Below are 18569 nucleotides of genomic sequence, written 5' to 3' on the forward strand. Positions count from 1 at the left end.
GGCATCAGCTTCCTCAAGGTCCTGCCGCTGAAGACGAGCCGACTGCTCTCCAACACCGTCCAAGGTCAAACTCCACAGGCAGAGGGATTCATTGGAAGGTTTCTCCACAAAGACATAGCATAGCAGACACTGGCTGGTCAGAACAGCTAATGTAAAAGCGTTCATGACCTGTATGTGTACATGTTGTTGAATCAATGTTGTGTTCATCATCACAAATAGAGACAAACAAAACAGACATTTCCATATGAAAATGTTTGCAGTTTATGACTGTAACTCACTGTTAGGGTTAGGGGTTAGCTCATTGCTACACGGGATTGACATCTTGCCATGCGTCCCTGCAGGTGAAGTCGACGCCCCTCCCTCCACTCATGTGGAGCGCGAGGCGGGTTACGCCCGAGTTCGCTACAACCCGACTGTACAGCAGCAGAGCACCGTCTCCGCCGACGGCCTCAACGCAGACTTCATCATCCAGTACGACGTGGACCTCCGAGACCTCATGGGTGACGTCCAGGTCGGCAGCACCGGTTCATTCCGGGCTCATAGCGCTTGTCGAATAAGAGTGTAGCTACACACAGTTACAAACATGGGTTCTTCTTGGTGATAACAAGCGTCTTATACCTTCTCTTCTACCTTCTCTCTTTGTCTTGTTTGCTCTCCCTCTCTCAGGTGTTTGATGGCTACTTTGTGCATTACTTTGCACCCAGAGGGCTTCCTGTGGTTCCTAAGGATGTCATCTTTGTCATTGATGTCAGCGGCTCCATGATCGGCACCAAGATCAAACAGGTAAAGCAGGAATACACCCTGTATTAAAAGTCACTCTCTTTGGACACAGCTACATCAAGAGGGCTTAGAATAGAATCATATCTCAAGTATGACGTGCTTTGCGAGATCATTTTAGGTTGATGATGTCACTAATTCAGCAATATGCTGTGTGTGTGTTTACTAGACCAAGCAGGCCATGACCACCATCCTGGGCGACCTGAGAGAAGGAGACCACTTCAATCTCATCACCTTCTCAGACAAGGTTCACACGTGGAAGAAGGGACGAACAGTCCGGGCGACTCGGCAGAACGTTCGAGACGCCAAAGACTTTGTGAAGAGGATTATCGCCGAAGGATGTGAGTTGGGATGTGGCTCCATGGCATCTCAGAGACTATTCTATACAGCCAAGTCAATAACTGTTAGCCTTTTTTTATCTCAATTAATTCTTTCTTTCTCCTCCTTCAACCCACAGGGACCAACATCAACGCAGCCCTGCTCTCCGCTGCCCAGCTGGTCAACCCCTCTCCCTCTGGCTCCTCTGGCTCCTCTGAACAGCTCTCCGCCCGCCGTGTCCCTCTGGTCATCTTCCTGACCGACGGCGAGGCGACCATCGGGGTGACGGCCGGCGACACCATCCTCAGTAACGCCAAGAAGGCTTTAGGCTCCGCCTCTCTGTTTGGCCTCGCCTTCGGAGACGACGCAGACTTCCCTCTCCTGAAGCGCCTGGCGTTGGACAATCGAGGCGTGGCTCGAATGGTGTACGAGGACGCAGACGCGGCCTTGCAGCTGAAGGGCTTCTACGACGAAGTAGCCAGCCCCTTGCTGTCAGACATCCAGCTGACCTACCTGGACGACCAGGCGTTTGACATCACGCGCTCCCTGTTCCCCAACTACTTCCAAGGCTCCGAGCTGGTGGTGACGGGGAGGCTGAGACCAGGGACCAAGGATTTGAAAATCGCACTGAGCGCCATCGATTCCAAGCAGCGCGTGAAGGTGGAACAAGACGTGTTGATTTCCAAAGCGAAGGCGAACGGCACGGCGGATTCACTCGGCTGTCCGGGAGGAATGGACGGCATCTCCAGCTTTGTGCGTCGCCTCTGGGCCTATTTCACCATCAAAGAGCTGCTCCTGGCCAAACTGAACACTACTGACCCTGCCACTCAGAGGTTACTCGCAGACAAGGCCACCAACCTCTCCCTCAAGTATAACTTTGTCACACCTGTCACTTCTTTGGTGGTAGTTAAGCCAGATGCGGAAGAGGCAGCGCCAACTCCAACGACTGTGCCCGCTACTACCACTGCAAAACCCACCAGCACAGCCAGTACTACTACTACTACTACGACTACTACTGCTGCTGCTGCTAGCAAGATAGGAGGCACTGTTGCTCCAAAGAAGCCCAGCTCACCTTCCAGGCCTAACAAAACCAAACCGGAGCCTCCATCGGTGAAGCCTCCACCCCCTCAGCCACCTCCTGGCCATCTCACAAGCACCGCACAGCCCAAAAAGACCTCAGCACCACCTACGACAGCAAAAGCCGTGGCTACACCATCCACCAAGAAGACCACTACTACTTCTAGTCCCAACGCTGTGAAAACGGCCCCGGCACCACTCTCTGGTAAGATGCCCACTGCTCCTCCCAACGCTTCCAAAACGGCCTCGGCTCCTCCCTCTGGAAAGATCTCCACCTCTCTGATGAACGCCCTGAAGACCGCCCCTCCGCCCGCCCCTCCGCCCGCACCTGGGAGAGTCTCTACCGCCCAGACTCCGCCCACACCTGGGAGAGTCTCTACCGCCCAGACTCCGCCCACACCTGGGAGGATCTCTACCCCCCAGACTCCGCCCACACCTGGGAAAATCTCTACCCCCCAGCCCAAAACCTCCATCGCCATGCCGACAACCTCCACTACCCCGCCTCCTCCGCTTGGTTCGGTCAGAACCGACCCTGCGCTCCTGCCTGGGAAACCCCTTATTACCCCACAGCCCAGCGTAGCGAGGACGGCTCCGCCTCCTGTGCGAGGGACCCTCCCCCCCTCCGAGGCAGAGACCAGCAACGTGTCTGCTACTACAGATGTCCGTCAGCCTGAAGCCACTACTCTGGCCCCGCCTCTCGCCTCGCCCACCCCGGCCACAGCTCCGGTGTTGGAGGACAACGACACAGACGTGGACACGGACCCAGACATCAGGATCGCCACCCTGGTGTCTGCTACCTTTGCTCCCATGCCGGGTGTCACAGATGGGCCAAAACTGTGGGAGGCAGCCGGCCTTTTGGGTAGGTCCTCCGCTCTGTTGTGTCGATCGTTTGCTGAGTCACTGCGCCCGAATAACTGACAAGACAAATAAAAGTGCCGACTCATTTTTGACTGAGAAGCTCAGGTACAGCATGATGGATGCAGACCTGGTGTGATTATCCCTAACAGCATGTTCTCTACCTCTCCACTAGATGTCTCCACCTCCATTCAGATTCAGAGAAAAGGTAAAACTCTATTCTTTATCTGTATTAACTCATCTCTCTGTTTTAATTACATTTGATCTGACATAAAGGGAACTGGCATTTTATGAGATGCAATTATCTGTGTCACAAATGATGCTATTTCCTGTTGTTTGACTGGACGACAGCATTGGAACTGAGTGATTTTAAGTAATCTTATTTTCTCTGCATTCTCAATTTGACAGATATTGACCTTGTAAAAGGTGAGTGTCTATTTATTACGCTTCACATGCTGTGTTTGCTGTGTGTGTGTGTGTGTGTGTGCGCGTGCGTGTGTGCGTGTGTGTGTGCGTGCGTGCGTGTGTGTGCGCGTGCGTGTGTGCGTGTGTGCATGCGCGTACGTGCGTGCGCGTGCGTGTGTGTGTGCTTGCGTGCATGTGCGTGCGTGCGTGCGTGTGTGTGTGTGTGCGTGTGTGTGCGTGCGTGCGTGCGTGTGTGTGGGTGTGTTGGGTGGTGGCTCTCAGCAGCAGAATGTGTGCTTCGCTTCGCTTCTGACCGTTTCTCTCTCATTTCTTAGACTATGATGCAACCTACGACTATGACTACGATCTCAACTATGATGGCTGTAAGTTTTAAAGTGCTCGCCAGAGACACATTTGTACTGTAGCTGTGTTTTAGCCATGTAAACAGAATGTTTCACTATGTTTCTATTGAACTTATTTTCAGGGGAGGATGATACACCAGACACAGACCGATTCGGTAAGTATTTAGTGGCTTGTGCACACGGCTGTACCTCATCAATAACATAATAATGACTAATAATTATGTAGAGATGATACAGCTACAGCGTGCAATACTTGTCTAGTCCCGTCATTGGTTCCAGTGCTTGGGAGTGAGGAGGACTGTCCTTTAGTTGAATGTCTTGTCCTTTTAGAACCTCCAACCAGCCTGAGCTCTGTGAGGGTCTTCTCCTCATCAGGTAAAGGCCTACCATGTTCTTTTGGTTTGTTTCTGTATTGCGGTCATTATGGTCATTTGAAGATTTGATGCAGTATAAAGTTCTTTTGATGATCAGTGTTCTCTCCCGTAGTTGATGGAGATCCTCACTTTGTGGTCCAGCTGCCAAAGCTGCGTCAGAACCTGTGTTTCACCGTCGACGGCAAGGCCAACGATGTTCTCCGTCTGTTAGAAGACCCAGGGAGAGGTGAGCACAACTCCAACAACCTCTGCTGCATCTCACATTTACACTTACACGAAGAAATAGAATGAATCAAGAGAAGCTATAAATCTGTTAAAGATCCGCTTTCAGGGAGGGCACGGTGGTGCAGTGGTAAGCGTTGTCGCCTCACAGCTCGAAGGTCCTGGGTTCGATTGCCACCTGGGACGCTGTGAGCGCTGAAGGAATGCGTGCCCGTCCGCATGTCCTCGAGTGCCCACCGCCCGGGTGGGATCGTCAAAAGGGCCTTTCTGTGTGGAGTTTGCATGTTCTCCCCGTGCCCCCTTGGGGGTTTCCTTCATATAGGAACCCCACACCAAAAACATGCAATATCCTGGTCGCTGAAGTGGTGCCTCCTCTGGTCGTTCGGGGCGCCTGTTCAGAGGGAGGTGAACTGGTTGGAATAGCGTGATCCTCCCACGTGCTATGTCCTACCGGTGAAGCTTCCCCTGTCAGGCGAAAAGAAGTGGCTGGCTAACTGCCCATGTCTCGGAGGAAGCATGGAGCCAGTTTCGGCTCTCCCCAGATCGGCAGAGGGTGGAGCAGCAACCAGGTTAAATAAATTAAAATTAGCACTAACGGGGGATAAAAATGGGACAAAAAATCTGGAAAAAAAGATAAAAAAAGAAAGAAAAAAGATCTGCTTTCACACATCGGTACAGTAAAGTTGGACTTTTTGGATGCATGACTAAATGAGCACCTGGGTTCTCCTCCTCGTGAAGGGATCGTGGTGGACGGGCACCTGATGGGGGCTCCCTCCAAGCATGGCTCAGAAGAGCGCTCGCGTACCTACTTTGACCAGCTCACCATCTCCTTTGCCATGGGCGGGTCCGGCGGCATCATGATCACCCTCTCATTGGACACTGTGGTGGTGGAAGGGGAGGGGCGGGACATCCTGCCCGTCAATCAGCAGGGCTCCGTGACGAGGAAGGGCGTGAGGGTCGCCGTGGACCACCACCGGAGCTGTCGCATCGAGCTGGCCAAGGACGTGCGTTTCCTGGTTCTGTTCCACCACTACAAGCACCCCAGCTACCTGCAGATGGCTCACCTGGGTTTCTACGTCTCAGAGGGACAGGGGCTCTCTCCCTCCACCCAAGGCCTACTAGGTATATCTTACACATACATCAGCAGTCCTACATAACATGTGTGTATCTCTGTATGTCTGTGTCTCTGTTTCCTTTTCCTCGGACCGATAGCATTCATATTTGGCACAGGGCCGGACTTTTCAATTCGGCAATTAGGGCCGACTAAATGGCCAAAAATGGCTCATTAGTGGCCAAAATGAGTGAACACAGGTTCAGCACTGTGGAGAGCTCCATTTGTTAGCTACTGATGGAGCCCAACTGAGCAGAGTTGGAATCAGCCAGGGAAGTGGACTATGAAAGCCCTCTGGGGGCGAGAGAGAGGAGAGGCTGCATGCCAACTCTGTGAGGGAGGCCTGACTGAATGATGGCCAGTGATTGTGCTCTCCAACCGGGTATATTTTAGAAGTACATCGGCCAGGGCCGGCGCCAGGATGAAATGACTTAGGGGGCGGTTATAACTGGGGAGGGGGCTGATTTTTTTTTTTTTTATATGATGTGTGTGTGTGTGTGTTTTAATCACGTCATGATCACTACAACATGCAGTGAGGTTCAAATTTAATAAATAGCTACATCTCCGACACCTTGTGACAACCAAAGCACAGCGAATAGCGCTTCCCTGCCAATTCAGAAACAACAGAGCTATGTTTATAGGGGGTAGCCTACATCAACTTAAACTGATCAAATTTGATGAAGACTGCAGAAACAGCAGCCGAAACATGTCAGGTACAAACATTGCCTAACTGGCCTTTATAGATTAACTATTCTAAAAAATATATATATATATATATATATATATATATATATATATATATATATATATATATATATATATATATATATATATATATATATATATATATATATATATATATATATATATATATATTATGTATTTATTTATTTTAAGTGAGGGGGCAGAAAATTGAACTGAGGGTGCAAAGCCCCCTGGTGCCCCCTCGTGGCGCCGGGCCTGACATCGGCTCAAGTTGTCAGACATGACCAAAACGCTAACTTCCCCTTCAATGTTCTTTACCTGCTTCCAGGCCAGTTTCAGCATGTAGACATGAGCGTGACGGCGCTGAAGGATCATCATCTGGACCGAGCCAGTAAGGACGGAGTTCTGGCCCGGGGGACCCTCAGGTGGGGCTTGAAGCACATGATGCCGGTCACCTTGCAGGACAAGACCCTGAAAGACACGGTGCGGAAGCGCCACCTGGGCAAGTGCTGGGTGGTGCCCAAGGCAGAGGTGGAGAGACTCCTGGGGCAGCCGTACCAGAGCTACGTGGTGCATCACGTATCCAGGAAGTGACTCCAGCTCAAAGTCAAATCCACCTTTTGCTGCCTCTCGGCCGGACACTTCAGGTCTCAATGATCATCATGGCATGATTATTGAGACGAAAGGATTCACAAGAACTGGTACTCCACAGTGCTGAAACGTCATATAGAGCCTCCGACGTGACGTCTCGCAACTCTCGACCTCTCTGAGAGCAGTGAAACACAGGTGTGCTTACAAGACAGAGAGTGGGGGCGGGGTTAGGGGCGGAGACTATACGGCGAAAGAGCCAGTTGCGAATAAAGGGAGACGGCAAATCAAGTTGAAGGTAGCTACAGGGAGGGATTGAATGATGCCTTCTCCATCGTTTTCCTGTTGGCATGGCAACCACAAACAAATGTTACGCGGGCAGGCAGTCTTTATCTTTAGAGCGTGCTGTCAAATGTCTGACACACCCATGCTGTTCACAAATTAAAAAATATATTTATCAGATTATTCTTATATTTCATCATGGAATGGTTATTAGGCAAAGGCTGATTCTTCTATCTCTGAATCGTGTGTAATTATTAACAATTGTAACATTGTATAAGTTTTATTTTTAAAGTACAAGTGTATATAAAGTATTATATGTATGTATGTATGTGTGTGTGTGTGTGTGTGTGTGTGTGTGTGTGTGTGTATAGATTATCCCAAGACATGGTTACACACATGCATGTGATTATTACGCAACTGCAAAGAACACAATAGGAATCAGGAATTTGATGGGACTTTCCAGGTTTGCCATGTGCTTTTTATTTTTCTATCATTTCATTCATAGTTTTAATTCATTGTATTTGTTACACAAGACATTAGGCATTGTTCACATACTAGTGATCAAACAAGGACTGTAAGTTTTCTACTACTCAGTCGGAACTATTTATTTTGTCAATTTCAAGGGATATTGTCAATAGTAGTTTTCAAAGGCCAAACTGGATGGACATTAAAACAGTACAAGCACACGTTAGGCTTTTGTTTTCAATAAATAAAAAAGAGAAGACAGTATCTGATGGTGAGGAAGGGGAGGGGCTTCAAATATAACGATGAAGGGGAGGGGCTTCAAATATAACGATGAAGGGGAGGGGCTTCAAACATAACGATGCTCAAAGAGTAAACAGTGTTCCAGTTTTTGTCAGAGGACATGATTCCAGGATGAAGACCACACACAATGTTGAAGGATGCAAAGTGTGTGTAACCGTTGGGAACAGTTAACTTCTTAAACGGGTAAAGATTCTGAATTCAACTCTGCTGTTTTCCTTCCATCAAAACCTGTTTGTTAAGAATGCTAAATAATCATTTTATACCAGGATGCAACACTGGAATGATCACTAAAGAAGGTAAACATAACACATGACACGGCAAATAACGACAAACAAAAGACAAATAAATGTAGGTGTGTGTGTGCATCACTTTTAAAATCCATTTTTTATCAGTTATCAACTTAACGTAAACTAATAGCATAGCATATTCAGCATTTGACGTCAATCTTCCACCAATACGTCAGTGAAAATCAAATAAATAACAGCGTAACAATAAGACACGTAAACACCCCAAAACACACGATCACTTTGTTTCGAGGTGCTAAGGGATTGTGAACGGTGGGCAAAGTGAAATGGAACTGCTTCAACGTTTGTTTTTCGTGTTTTCAAGGAAAAGATTTGGAGCGTCTCGTCATCTGTCCATCTTTGACATCTACCAAGCCAAGCCACAGATCCATTTGTCTCTACGTGAGACAGACAGGGGGACTGCCTGTCTCTACGTGTGCAGTGCAGAGACAGTGCAGAGACAGACAGGGGGACTGCCTGTCTCTACATGTGCAGTGCAGAGACAGACAGGGGGACTGCCTTTATTCAGGTATGCAGCGACAACAACACGCCTGCTTTGGTGGAACAGCCAATCCCTTCTTAGTATTCAGTCGACCCTACAGAGTCACACACATACACTACCAACATGCTTTATAGATGTCAGCCAGTTTTGCCGATAAGTTAGCCACACCCTTCTTCTTGGCACAAGACTGATCTGCAGCTAACAGTTTGTTAACACACAAAATAATCCTTTTCTGACAGAACCCAAACATATTATTCATAAGACCCCAAATTAAGGCTAAAACCAAATCAAAGTATATTGGTTCATTCTTGTGGGGCGGCACTTGTAACTGTGGCCTCAGGTCTTTTGCTATGCTACAAAGTGTTTTGAAGTTGCGGGAGTGTCCAGCTTTTTCCCTCGATTTGACGACTACATTTTTCCAGGTTTTCCTTGGTTTTAGTTCCTAAGGGAATGACTATCTCGATGACGTACACAAGGGTTGAAACAACCAAGACACGATCTGGTGCTTTTCACTATGAGCCGAAATTTCAGTCTTCACCCAAAAGTGAATCTTTCCTAATATCAAATCCAAAACGTTCTCCACATACATTCTTAGCTCCTTGGGCGCACTGCCTCCATCTCAACGAATCATCATTCCGAATCTTCCAGAATACTTTGAAAAGCTCGCTTGACGTAGCAAGCCGCTTGCCGTAGCAAGCCGCTTGACGTAGCAAGCCCGCTAGACAGATCCTCTCTCCGTGCCTCTTTTTTGCTCAACATCCCCCTTCTTAATGTTCGAGCCTTTCAGTGTCAGACCACAGTTTCAACCTCAGCTCTGTAAACGTCATAACTTCAGCAAGTGAAAACGTGCACCAAATATATAGAAATAAAACTCTTCAATAATTTAAAAGGTTAGAAAGTAAACTATTCAAATTCAAAACTGACATCACACAACAGAGATAAACAGGGTTTTTTTGGTGGGGGGGGGGGTGGGGATGACAGTTAATAGCCACCGGTTAGCTTGCCTGCTAGCACAGGGAACACAACAGCATTGCAGAGAGAGCACTATCAGTTGACAGAACAGCCCATATTTATATAACTTCTCATCACATGTTTGCCCGACCAACAGATTTTGCCGAAAAGGAGCGGAGTCTATTGAAGTATCACAGGTAAAAGGAGGAGGAGTCTATTGAAGTATCACAGGTAAAAGACCAAGGAAGAGAAAAGTGAAAGCAGGGTTGACAGGAATGACGCGTGGAATGGCCCAGCCTTCATACCTCCGTGTCATTATGTTCTATATACAATACAACGCGTGTGTGTGAAAGATGCATGCATGTCAACTGGAGGTGGTCCTTCGAGTCGGATGGATCTACACCGCTACGCCATTACAGTTCTCTCACGCCGAGAGCTCGCAATGTATCCCCCCCTCAATGCCTCCATGTCCACCCGCCCAGCCTCTGATATGAGGAGAAAGACATTACGGAAAGAATTCAATGCGTTTGAAATTGCCAACAACGAGTAAGAAGTTCACCTCTAATAATGAGAATAGTTAAGACGTGATTATAGATTCTACAATGGAATGAAAAGACCATATCAACCCTGCTTTTCAGTGACAGAGATAGGGAATGTGAGTATTTGAACAATGTGTGTTTGTGTGTGTTTGTGTGTTTGTGAGCGTTGATGTGTGGGAACGCGTGTCAGGAGAGAGAGGGATGTGAGGAAGAGGAAGCAGACGACTTGAGGAAGGCAGAGCCCTGAAACACACCTTGCTTACACCCCCTGTGTTGCCCCGCCCCGGGAACCTCTCCCTCCCGCAGGCTCCGCCCCCGTCTTTTAAAACCTCGACGTCGCTCCTCCTCCTCCTCTCCCGGGGGCCCCGCCCTCTCTCCGAAAGCCGCCCGCCCCCACCCCACCCCCCATATTACCGCTCACTGCTCATCCTCCCCAAACACATCATTCTGTTTGCGCTTCATGTTCTCAAAGTCAAAGTCGCTCCCGGTCATACGTTTGTAGATGTCCTTGATGTCGTTGCAAGTGGTCTCGAAGTGGGTCGTGGCGTCGTAGGCCCGCGAGGCGAAGATCTGGGCAAGAGAAGAATTCCATCATGAGGTTAGGTTGGCTTCATTGTGATCATGTGACCTCACATCCTGTTTCGCTCTACCTATCAGTCTGGACTGTGTGATTTCTATTCGCACATAGGTTACGCAATAACCACGCCCTGTACCCGCCCACGCAGCAGTCAAGCGCCGGATTGGCCAGAACAGCTGACTGGACTTGGGAAAAATGTAGAAAAAACTGTGGACTGGATTTTTTTATTGTATTTGATTTTTGAGATAAAATGTCTGCTTGTTGAAGCTTGGGACTAAAGCACCTGGGTTTTTTTATCTTTTAAAATAAAGATGTTTAAAAAACTATTGCTTGTTACATTTTCAGTGCTGTACCTTTTCTCTGGGTAAGAATTGAGCTTGAAATTAACGATATGATACATTATATTATGATATGAGCTATGAACGTGAACACAACACCGTTTATATTATTGCATGTTTTTGTAGATTGTGTACGTGGGAGATTCCAGCTGTCAAAAGAAGAAGACAAAAGACTTGCTCCTGGCCAATCCCGGCGCTTGACTGCTGCGTAGGCGGGCACAGGGCGTGGTTATTGCGTAACCTATGTGCAAATAGAAATCACGCGTCTGGACTTCCCGCCGCCCAGAGCCATTTCCTGAAATTACAATGTAACCGGGCCAATCAGGGCAGCCGCTGGCAAAACACTAACGGCGTCTCCCGAAGCAATGACTCTACTCTATCCTACTAACCTTAAAGGAACGCGCCAACATTTTGGGAGATTCGCCTATTTGCCATCTTCCCGGTATTAAGACGAGAAGATAGACGCCCTTCTCTTCTCTGTGCGTAGTGACGCACCCCTCCTGCTAGTTAGCTTAGCACAACGACTCTGGCTAGCACGAGACTGGCTAGCCAAACCCCCATTACGTCACCAAATACACATTCCAACAGCACCAAAATGCTCTGATGTACATGTTGTGACTTGTGCATTCACCACGTTGTGAAATTAAATGTAAATAGACGAGACATTGTCATTTTCGACGCAAATACGTAGCCGGAACTTCTGGCTTTGTCAGGAAAGTAGTTCTGGCTAAGACATTCTCGCAGTTCTGCCCACTGGATTTGGATTGGATTTGGCGACGCTGATTGGCTGAAGGAGTTGTCTGTCAAAGGAAGTAGTCCCACCCACTGATACATGCAGCGCAACAGGATGTGAGATCACGTTACCGGGATGGTTTTTACCAGGCTACTTGTACGTCTCCAGCTATTGACAAATGCTGAGTATTTTTTTTTTTTTAAAGGTCTTGGTTGATGCAGACTGTGTTGCACAGTTGATTCCACTACTGTTGACAAAATGTACTATTGTTAAGTCTCTGTGGATAAAAGCGTCTGCTGCTAAATGACGTAATGTACTGTCATGTCTCCATGTCAGAAACAGCAACATGGCTGTCGCTGTCACTCACCTGGCTCTCAGTACCATCATCTATGGGCTCATAAAGGTCACTAATAGCCACGAACCTGAAAAAAACAGAAGAAGAAGAAAAGGGGGGGGGGATTTACCACAATCAGCGACTGACACTCACTCATTGTTCTTAATCACAGTAGCTGCTTTTAATATTTTACATCATCTTATGAATGACAGCGCATAAAACACTTGATGTGTTCTGGCCTGTAGATTGGTAAGTGAGAGGCAAATAGACCCGGCACTGACTTTTGGTCGATGGGCTCCAGCAGCTCCAGGGCCGGCTCGATCTCGGCCTCGGGCTCGCTGGTCTCCACGGTGGTGCTGACGATGGCGATGTACTTCCCCTGGGCCGCCACGTTGTGAGCATAGGAGATCATGCACACGTAGATGTCTGGAGGATTGGCAGAAGGGTTACTGTCGGGTACAGGAGTCAAGTCAACTCAGGAAGCACAATGCTGCCTATGCTGCTATTCACGTGGGAACCCCTTCGTTTTTAGCAATCATGCAAATAGCTCATGGATTATTCTGACTGGAAATAGAGCGCGCTCTTTCTAACCTCCCTCGCTGCCTCGCCCGCTGAACTGTCTGACAGCATCGCCCGTTCCCACCGTGCGTCCTCGTCATCCTCAGTGCTCATTTCTACCGTGCCTCGTTGGTTTGCCCTCGAGGTCGCAGACGCTACACATGCTCGGCCTCGCCCGCTACACATGCTCGGCCTCGCCCGCTACGCAGGCTTCCAGACACAGCTCGGCCGCTGCATGACCTCATCCACAAACTGGCATGCACTTCACGCCAACTTCTGCCCGATTGTATTAATAAGATATGAACTTGTTTCTCTAGGAGGATATGACAAGAGTGCCCCTTGATTTGAGCGCAAACTCTCATGGTTCAATCAACATAATTAACTGGGAAAAAACATCATCATATATTTATTTTCTCTTCTTCTTCTTTTTGACTAAACTGCTTCTCCTTGACTTGAACGTGACCGTGGTGCTGATCTGCCGAGGAACCGCCGTGCTCCTCACCTGACTTGCGGTTCACTTGGTTCTGAGGGATGATGATCTGGCAGGAGTTGGCGTCGTTGGTGTTCTTGATGGGGTGGCTGAGGATGCAGATCAGGCGGATCACCTGACCTGCCTTGCGCACGCGGTCCTGGATGTAGCTGGGGTCGCAGATCAGCTGCTTACAGCGCGCCACCTGCAGGCGGGAGACGGGCACAGCAATGTGGATTCGGGAATGTCACGTTCTCGTCCCAATGTGGGAGCGCTAATGTTCTTCTAAACCATTTGAATAAACAGATTGGTGCTGTACCTCGCCCTCAGATTTCACTCCAACCACGTGGCCGCCTTCCATCACGATCTCATCCACAGGTTTGTTCAGCATGTAGGTTCCTCCATAAATTGCACTCAACCTAGATGACAAGAGGAAGAGCTGTAAAATGATCCAGTGGAAATACTCTGCTTTTATACAGATGTAGACCAGCGGTAATCATCTAGCAAGAACTAATGGAGTCAGAGAAGACATGGAGCTACCTGGCAAAGCCCTGAGGCAGCTCGCCCAGGCCGTACAGGGGATAGAGGTAGGGGCTCTTCCCGTACCGAGCCAGGGATTCACTGTACAGCTTGATGCGATTGATGGTCTCCAAACAGGCGATATCAAGGTAGCTGAAGGAGGACAGAGCAACAACAGCAACAGCAGGACGATCAGTGGGAATAATGACTAGGATCGTCAAATCCTGCTTCTAATTAGGGGCTTAGTTAACAGCCGAAGAGATCTTAAGGCCATGTTCACACTACAGGCAAATCCGATTTGCTGCTTAAATCATTAATCATCATTATCTTGATTGGTTTCCAAAATCTGATTTGGGAGTGTGTCCGCACTGCCACAAATCTGGTTTGGGCAAGTGGTCAAGTCGGATCTGTGTGTCCAGACCTCCATATGTGGTTTGGGACAAGTGACACAAATCAGACTTGGAGTGTCCAGACTCATAAAACCAATCTGGATAGAATCATTAATAGGTCACTAAAGTTCATAAATCAGATTTGGCCTCCTAGTCTGAACATGGCCTAAGTCTATCTAAAGCTTTGCAAATTCTTCCTCCTGAAGGGGAAACAGAGTGATTTTAACCTATATCAAATGGCCAGTAACATAGCGGTCTTACTTAATTACAATGTGTAATCCGTAGTAATTACATGATACAATTACGAGTTAACGCTGTGATGTTAAGAGAAAGCCAAATTAAAATGAAGCTGTCAAAGCACTTGATGTTCGGTAATGCATAGCTTTGCTGTTCTTACTCGTCTGTCCTGTAGAGGGCCAGTGCGTGGCCAGTGAAGTCGATGACATCCTGGCCGAGGTCAAACTTCTTGTAAACATCCCTCATGGTCGTGTTTTTGGGGTCCACGCCCTCGAAGGTCTTGGGGTCGTTCTCATCGAAGTTGGCCACAAAGACTAAGAACTTGCGGAACCTCCGCTTCTCGAACATTCCCATCAGGTCTGCAGATGATTCACACAAAGGCTGGGAAATCTGCAGAAATTCATGCGGTACAACCCTAACCCTGACTACACGCGTGCTTTAAAATACTATGCTTTCTCTACATCTGTGGTTACAAACTGTATGCCATTTATCCAGTTCACTTACTTGAAGCTAGTGCCTCAGTCTCAGTTGAAGGCACCTTGTAGATCTTTCCTCCTTTGTAGACAAAGCTACCCTCCACTACTTTGAAGTCCAGGTACCGTGTCACCTCTGTGTATAGCAGCATCTTCACGAGCTGACCTGAGATCATCAAGTCAAACACACATTATGAGTTCATCATGCTCCAACATCTTCACGAGCTGACCTGAGATCATCAAGTCAAACACACATTATGAGTTCATCATGCTCCAACATCTTCACGAGCTGACCTGAGATCATCAAGTCAAACACACATTATGAGTTCATCATGCTCCAACATCTTCACGAGCTGACCTGAGATCATCAAGTCAAACACACACATGAGTTCATCACGCTGCAACATCTTCACGAGCTGACCTGAGATCATCAAGTCAAACACACACATGAGTTCATCACGCTGCAACATTTTAATATGTTTATATGCCACATTCACATATTTCACCTCAGTACTATTCACCTTATGTAGCCACGCCCATTTGACACAGTTGTGTGGTTGTGTGACGACTTCCGGCTAAAAAAAAGAAAAAGAAAAAGGCCGGCTGCTCCAATATCATCTAACTCTGAATTAACTAATAATTTAGCCAATTGTATGTATGTAACATACCAAATAAAAGCAAACGGCAATGTCTAAGAATGCAATGCCATGTAACTGGCTCGTTAATTCTCTCATTCCAGGGAATTACGTTAACGTCTGCGGGTCTTATAGGCGTAAGTGGCTCGAGCGCTCGGAGGAGAGAAAACCATCTGAAGCTTTCTTTGTTGGAGTCCAGGTAGGTTTTACAAGAAAGTGCTCGTCATTGTCGACGATAACGTTATCTGACCTGGCTAACAGTGGATACTCCGCTTGCTTGCTGTGTACCGAGCTCAAAGTAGTAGGCTACGTTCTTTATTTTACCCCCTGCACTGTCCGCTACAAAAACAACTCTCTTATTTTGCGCCGTGACCGCCGGAAGTGTTAAAACAACCCGGAAGAATTTGGCCCAGTGCCGCGTATGAACACAAGGTGAATAAAGATGGAGAATGACATTTCAATTCAACCAACGTTTTGTATACAAACTCTCTGGGGTGAAACTGACCGTTGGCCATGAGAAACTTGGGGATGAGGTCAACATTCCAGTCTCTTCCTCTGCCCATGGACTCAGGCGGGCTATCTGCTTGGTTGAAGCGCTTGTACAGCTGCAGCAGCACAGGAAAGAGAAACGTCAACAACATCCTACAACGAAGAACACCAGCAGCTCACAGGATCACTCGCAGTACGGAAGCTAAGGCGCTCAGCGAATGAAGATAGCAAAACGCTAGCTGACACAGTCGAGCAGGATATAAAATGTGATGTAATGAGGGGCCATAAAATAATATTGATTGTTTTTATAGATCCCAGCACAGTATTGTCAGCGTGGTCTTTTACCTCCTCCAGGGGGGTGATGGAAGAGCTCTCTCCACCATAGTAGGGGTTCCTGTCCATGTGCAGCACCTTCTTCCCGTTCACAGACATGATCCCAGACAGAATGCATTCCTACACACACACAATTGATCATCATCCATTTGGAAATAAATTTGGAAGAAAATGAAAATGGCTTTTATTGGTTCGGGGTGAGGTTCATCACACGGACTGTGGGACGGCGGAGAGAGAACGATAGCTTGAGGAAAAAGAGAGAGAGGGAGGGAGACATCTTTGAGAAGAGGATGCAAGAGAGGGGACAGAGCTAGTCAACGGGTGTGCGCATGTGCGACCGGACCGTTTCACCCATGCATCTACTGTAAAAAAAAAAAAAAAATACAGTACGGTACGGTAGTAATGATGATGACGATGATAATAATAGTAAGTTATTATTCACATATTACAAGGTTATCCGACATTTCGTGAGCACAATCATACCAAATATTACATTATAGGCTATACATGCATTGAGATGTTACACAATCTAAATAAAATAGCCAAACTGTGCAATGTCAAATGTAGCCTAGATCTTCGATTAATATCAGCTAATTAACACGTGTTAATATAAGGCATATTTCTGCCGGGCGGCGTGTGATAAGCAGCGTATGATATACAGTAAAAGGATGATTTAATAAAGCCGTTCTCAGGCCTGCGCAAACCCCAGAATGGAGGCCTGTCTATGCTAAGTAAAGAGAGGACCATCACACAGTAGGCTACAGGGTTACGCCTAAAAGACGCTCCAACAGCGCCCCCCCCCCCCCCCCCGCCCGTCCCCCGGCTGTTGCCATCGACATTTAACGCATGGTCCTCCCGTTTTTATCTCCGATTTACAAACGGCTCGAATGAGCTATTTCGCTGACATTTCTAAAGACACCCTTTAATGTCACAAACACACAGGGATGCAGGGACGCTTTCACTTCTGGGCTAAAGGGAGGAGGATGGAACGTTAGCGGGCCGCGCTCTGACCAAACCGATCATTCTGAAAGTGGCTGCTATTATATACCTGCACTGTTTTCGTGTAGTTGTAATAAATGGAGCTGAATGAATCTATTACTTACTGTGAGTCCGGTGCCCAGAACAATCACATCGTATTCCTCATCCATGTTGTATCACCGCCTCTCCTGTCTCGCCCTCTTTTCTCGCCTGGTGAAATTGAAGGGTATTGAAGGAAAGACCGCCAGCTGAGTCAGTGAAACCGAGTTGCCTCCCGTTCTTTGCCCAAGTCTACGAAATGTCTCGTTTCAAGTTCAACCTAATTTATTAATCATTACGGAATAAATGACCAGTGGAATATAATATACAGTCCACACTGTCACCGGCGAGGACGACCAAAGATGGCCCTAACCGTGGAACACACCCTGGAACAATATCCGTGCGCGCCGGCAAATAGTGCCCATCCTCTCTCGCTCTTCCCCTGCACACAGCGCCCTGCCACATAGGCGCAAAACTGGAACATTGTTTGCGCTATATAATGAAAGCCCCAGTCTATAACAGTCGGGTTTATGGATGGATTATGCACGTGATGGGTTGCATTCCATAGTTTTGCCTGCAGTTGAACATGTCTGCCCTGATAAAAAAGACCCTTTGTCTAAGCCAGTGTGTTCAGTTCCCTATTCCGTCTCTATCCTTTCCAATTGAGATAGGTGCAGCGTTGCGCGGATGCAGGCGTATCCCTCCGCCACTACAGCTGTGTAGTAGATGCTGGATGGGAGTTGCTGCTTTCCCTTCACTGAACGCAGGAATAGTAGTAGCCTATTACATGAATATAGCCTATGTTGTTGTTGTTTTGTTGTTGTTGTTGTTCGTTCAAAAGACAGACACATGTTTCGACCTGAAGTTTATTTCTATGATTTATATGCTGATGTGTCATGGTGATCTAGTAGTGAGGGCAAAGGCGTGGGCCCAAAAAACAAAATTAGCCTAACCAAATATCAGCACCATGGACAGCTGCCAGGTAGGCTACGCGGCTGTCTGTCGTTCGGACGAGGGGCAGGTTTCACAGGTTTTCAGAAGCACACAGTCATCACCACCACGTATCATTTACTATGAGAAGTCACGTGATTTATTGTGATATCATAACATGTCCTGCTCGTACTGAAGTATGGCTACTACCAATATTGACTAACGTTATTAGGCTACAGCAGCAAGCTGACAGGAGAGGCACGAAGCACCTGCTGCTGGGTGGGCGGTGCATCCGTTTTGGACAGCAGCTATCATGTATTAACCTCGCGTCACCAGGCTCTTCTCGGCGAGAAAGAAAATCATGTATTAGCTCTAGTCTAGTTGAGTGAGAGACCTTTTGGATGTGACACGAATACTCTCT

The 18569-nt window shown here is 47.7% G+C and overlaps 2 protein-coding genes across 2 annotated transcripts in view; one reads left to right on the forward strand and one right to left on the reverse strand.

Annotated features, from left to right (window-relative positions):
* itih6 (inter-alpha-trypsin inhibitor heavy chain family member 6) overlaps positions 1–10372 on the forward strand; it is a gene marked incomplete at its 5' end in the record, with an annotated part of 27480 nt that extends 17108 nt beyond the window's left edge. Inside the window, 12 exons of the mRNA XM_083656490.1 lie at positions 1–64; positions 342–511; positions 667–783; positions 947–1118; positions 1235–3031; positions 3203–3235; positions 3436–3453; positions 3768–3815; positions 4104–4169; positions 4281–4394; positions 5129–5512; positions 6535–10372. The exon at positions 1–64 is cut by the window's left edge and continues 184 nt beyond it. Coding sequence (XP_083512616.1) covers positions 1–64; positions 342–511; positions 667–783; positions 947–1118; positions 1235–3031; positions 3203–3235; positions 3436–3453; positions 3768–3815; positions 4104–4169; positions 4281–4394; positions 5129–5512; positions 6535–6800 — 3249 coding nt within the window. The 3' untranslated portion in view covers positions 6801–10372. The remainder of the gene's footprint in view (positions 65–341; positions 512–666; positions 784–946; positions 1119–1234; positions 3032–3202; positions 3236–3435; positions 3454–3767; positions 3816–4103; positions 4170–4280; positions 4395–5128; positions 5513–6534) is intronic.
* Positions 10373–10534: 162 nt separating this feature from the next.
* On the reverse strand, positions 10535–17486 carry gdi1 (GDP dissociation inhibitor 1; the record flags this gene model as incomplete). The annotated part of the gene is made up of 11 exons (XM_083656683.1): positions 17305–17486; positions 16214–16321; positions 15885–15984; positions 14776–14910; positions 14432–14630; positions 13667–13798; positions 13446–13545; positions 13160–13331; positions 12381–12525; positions 12133–12187; positions 10535–10687 (listed from the first exon to the last, which is right to left on the reverse strand). The coding sequence occupies exons 1-11, from the start codon at positions 17347–17349 to the stop codon at positions 10535–10537; spliced, it is 1344 nt and encodes a 447-aa protein (XP_083512809.1). The 5' UTR covers positions 17350–17486.
* Between the last annotated feature and the right edge of the window lie 1083 nt (positions 17487–18569).

Source organism: Poromitra crassiceps (assembly GCF_964638095.1).
Source record: "Poromitra crassiceps genome assembly, chromosome: 20".
Lineage (NCBI taxonomy): Eukaryota > Metazoa > Chordata > Actinopteri > Beryciformes > Melamphaidae > Poromitra > Poromitra crassiceps.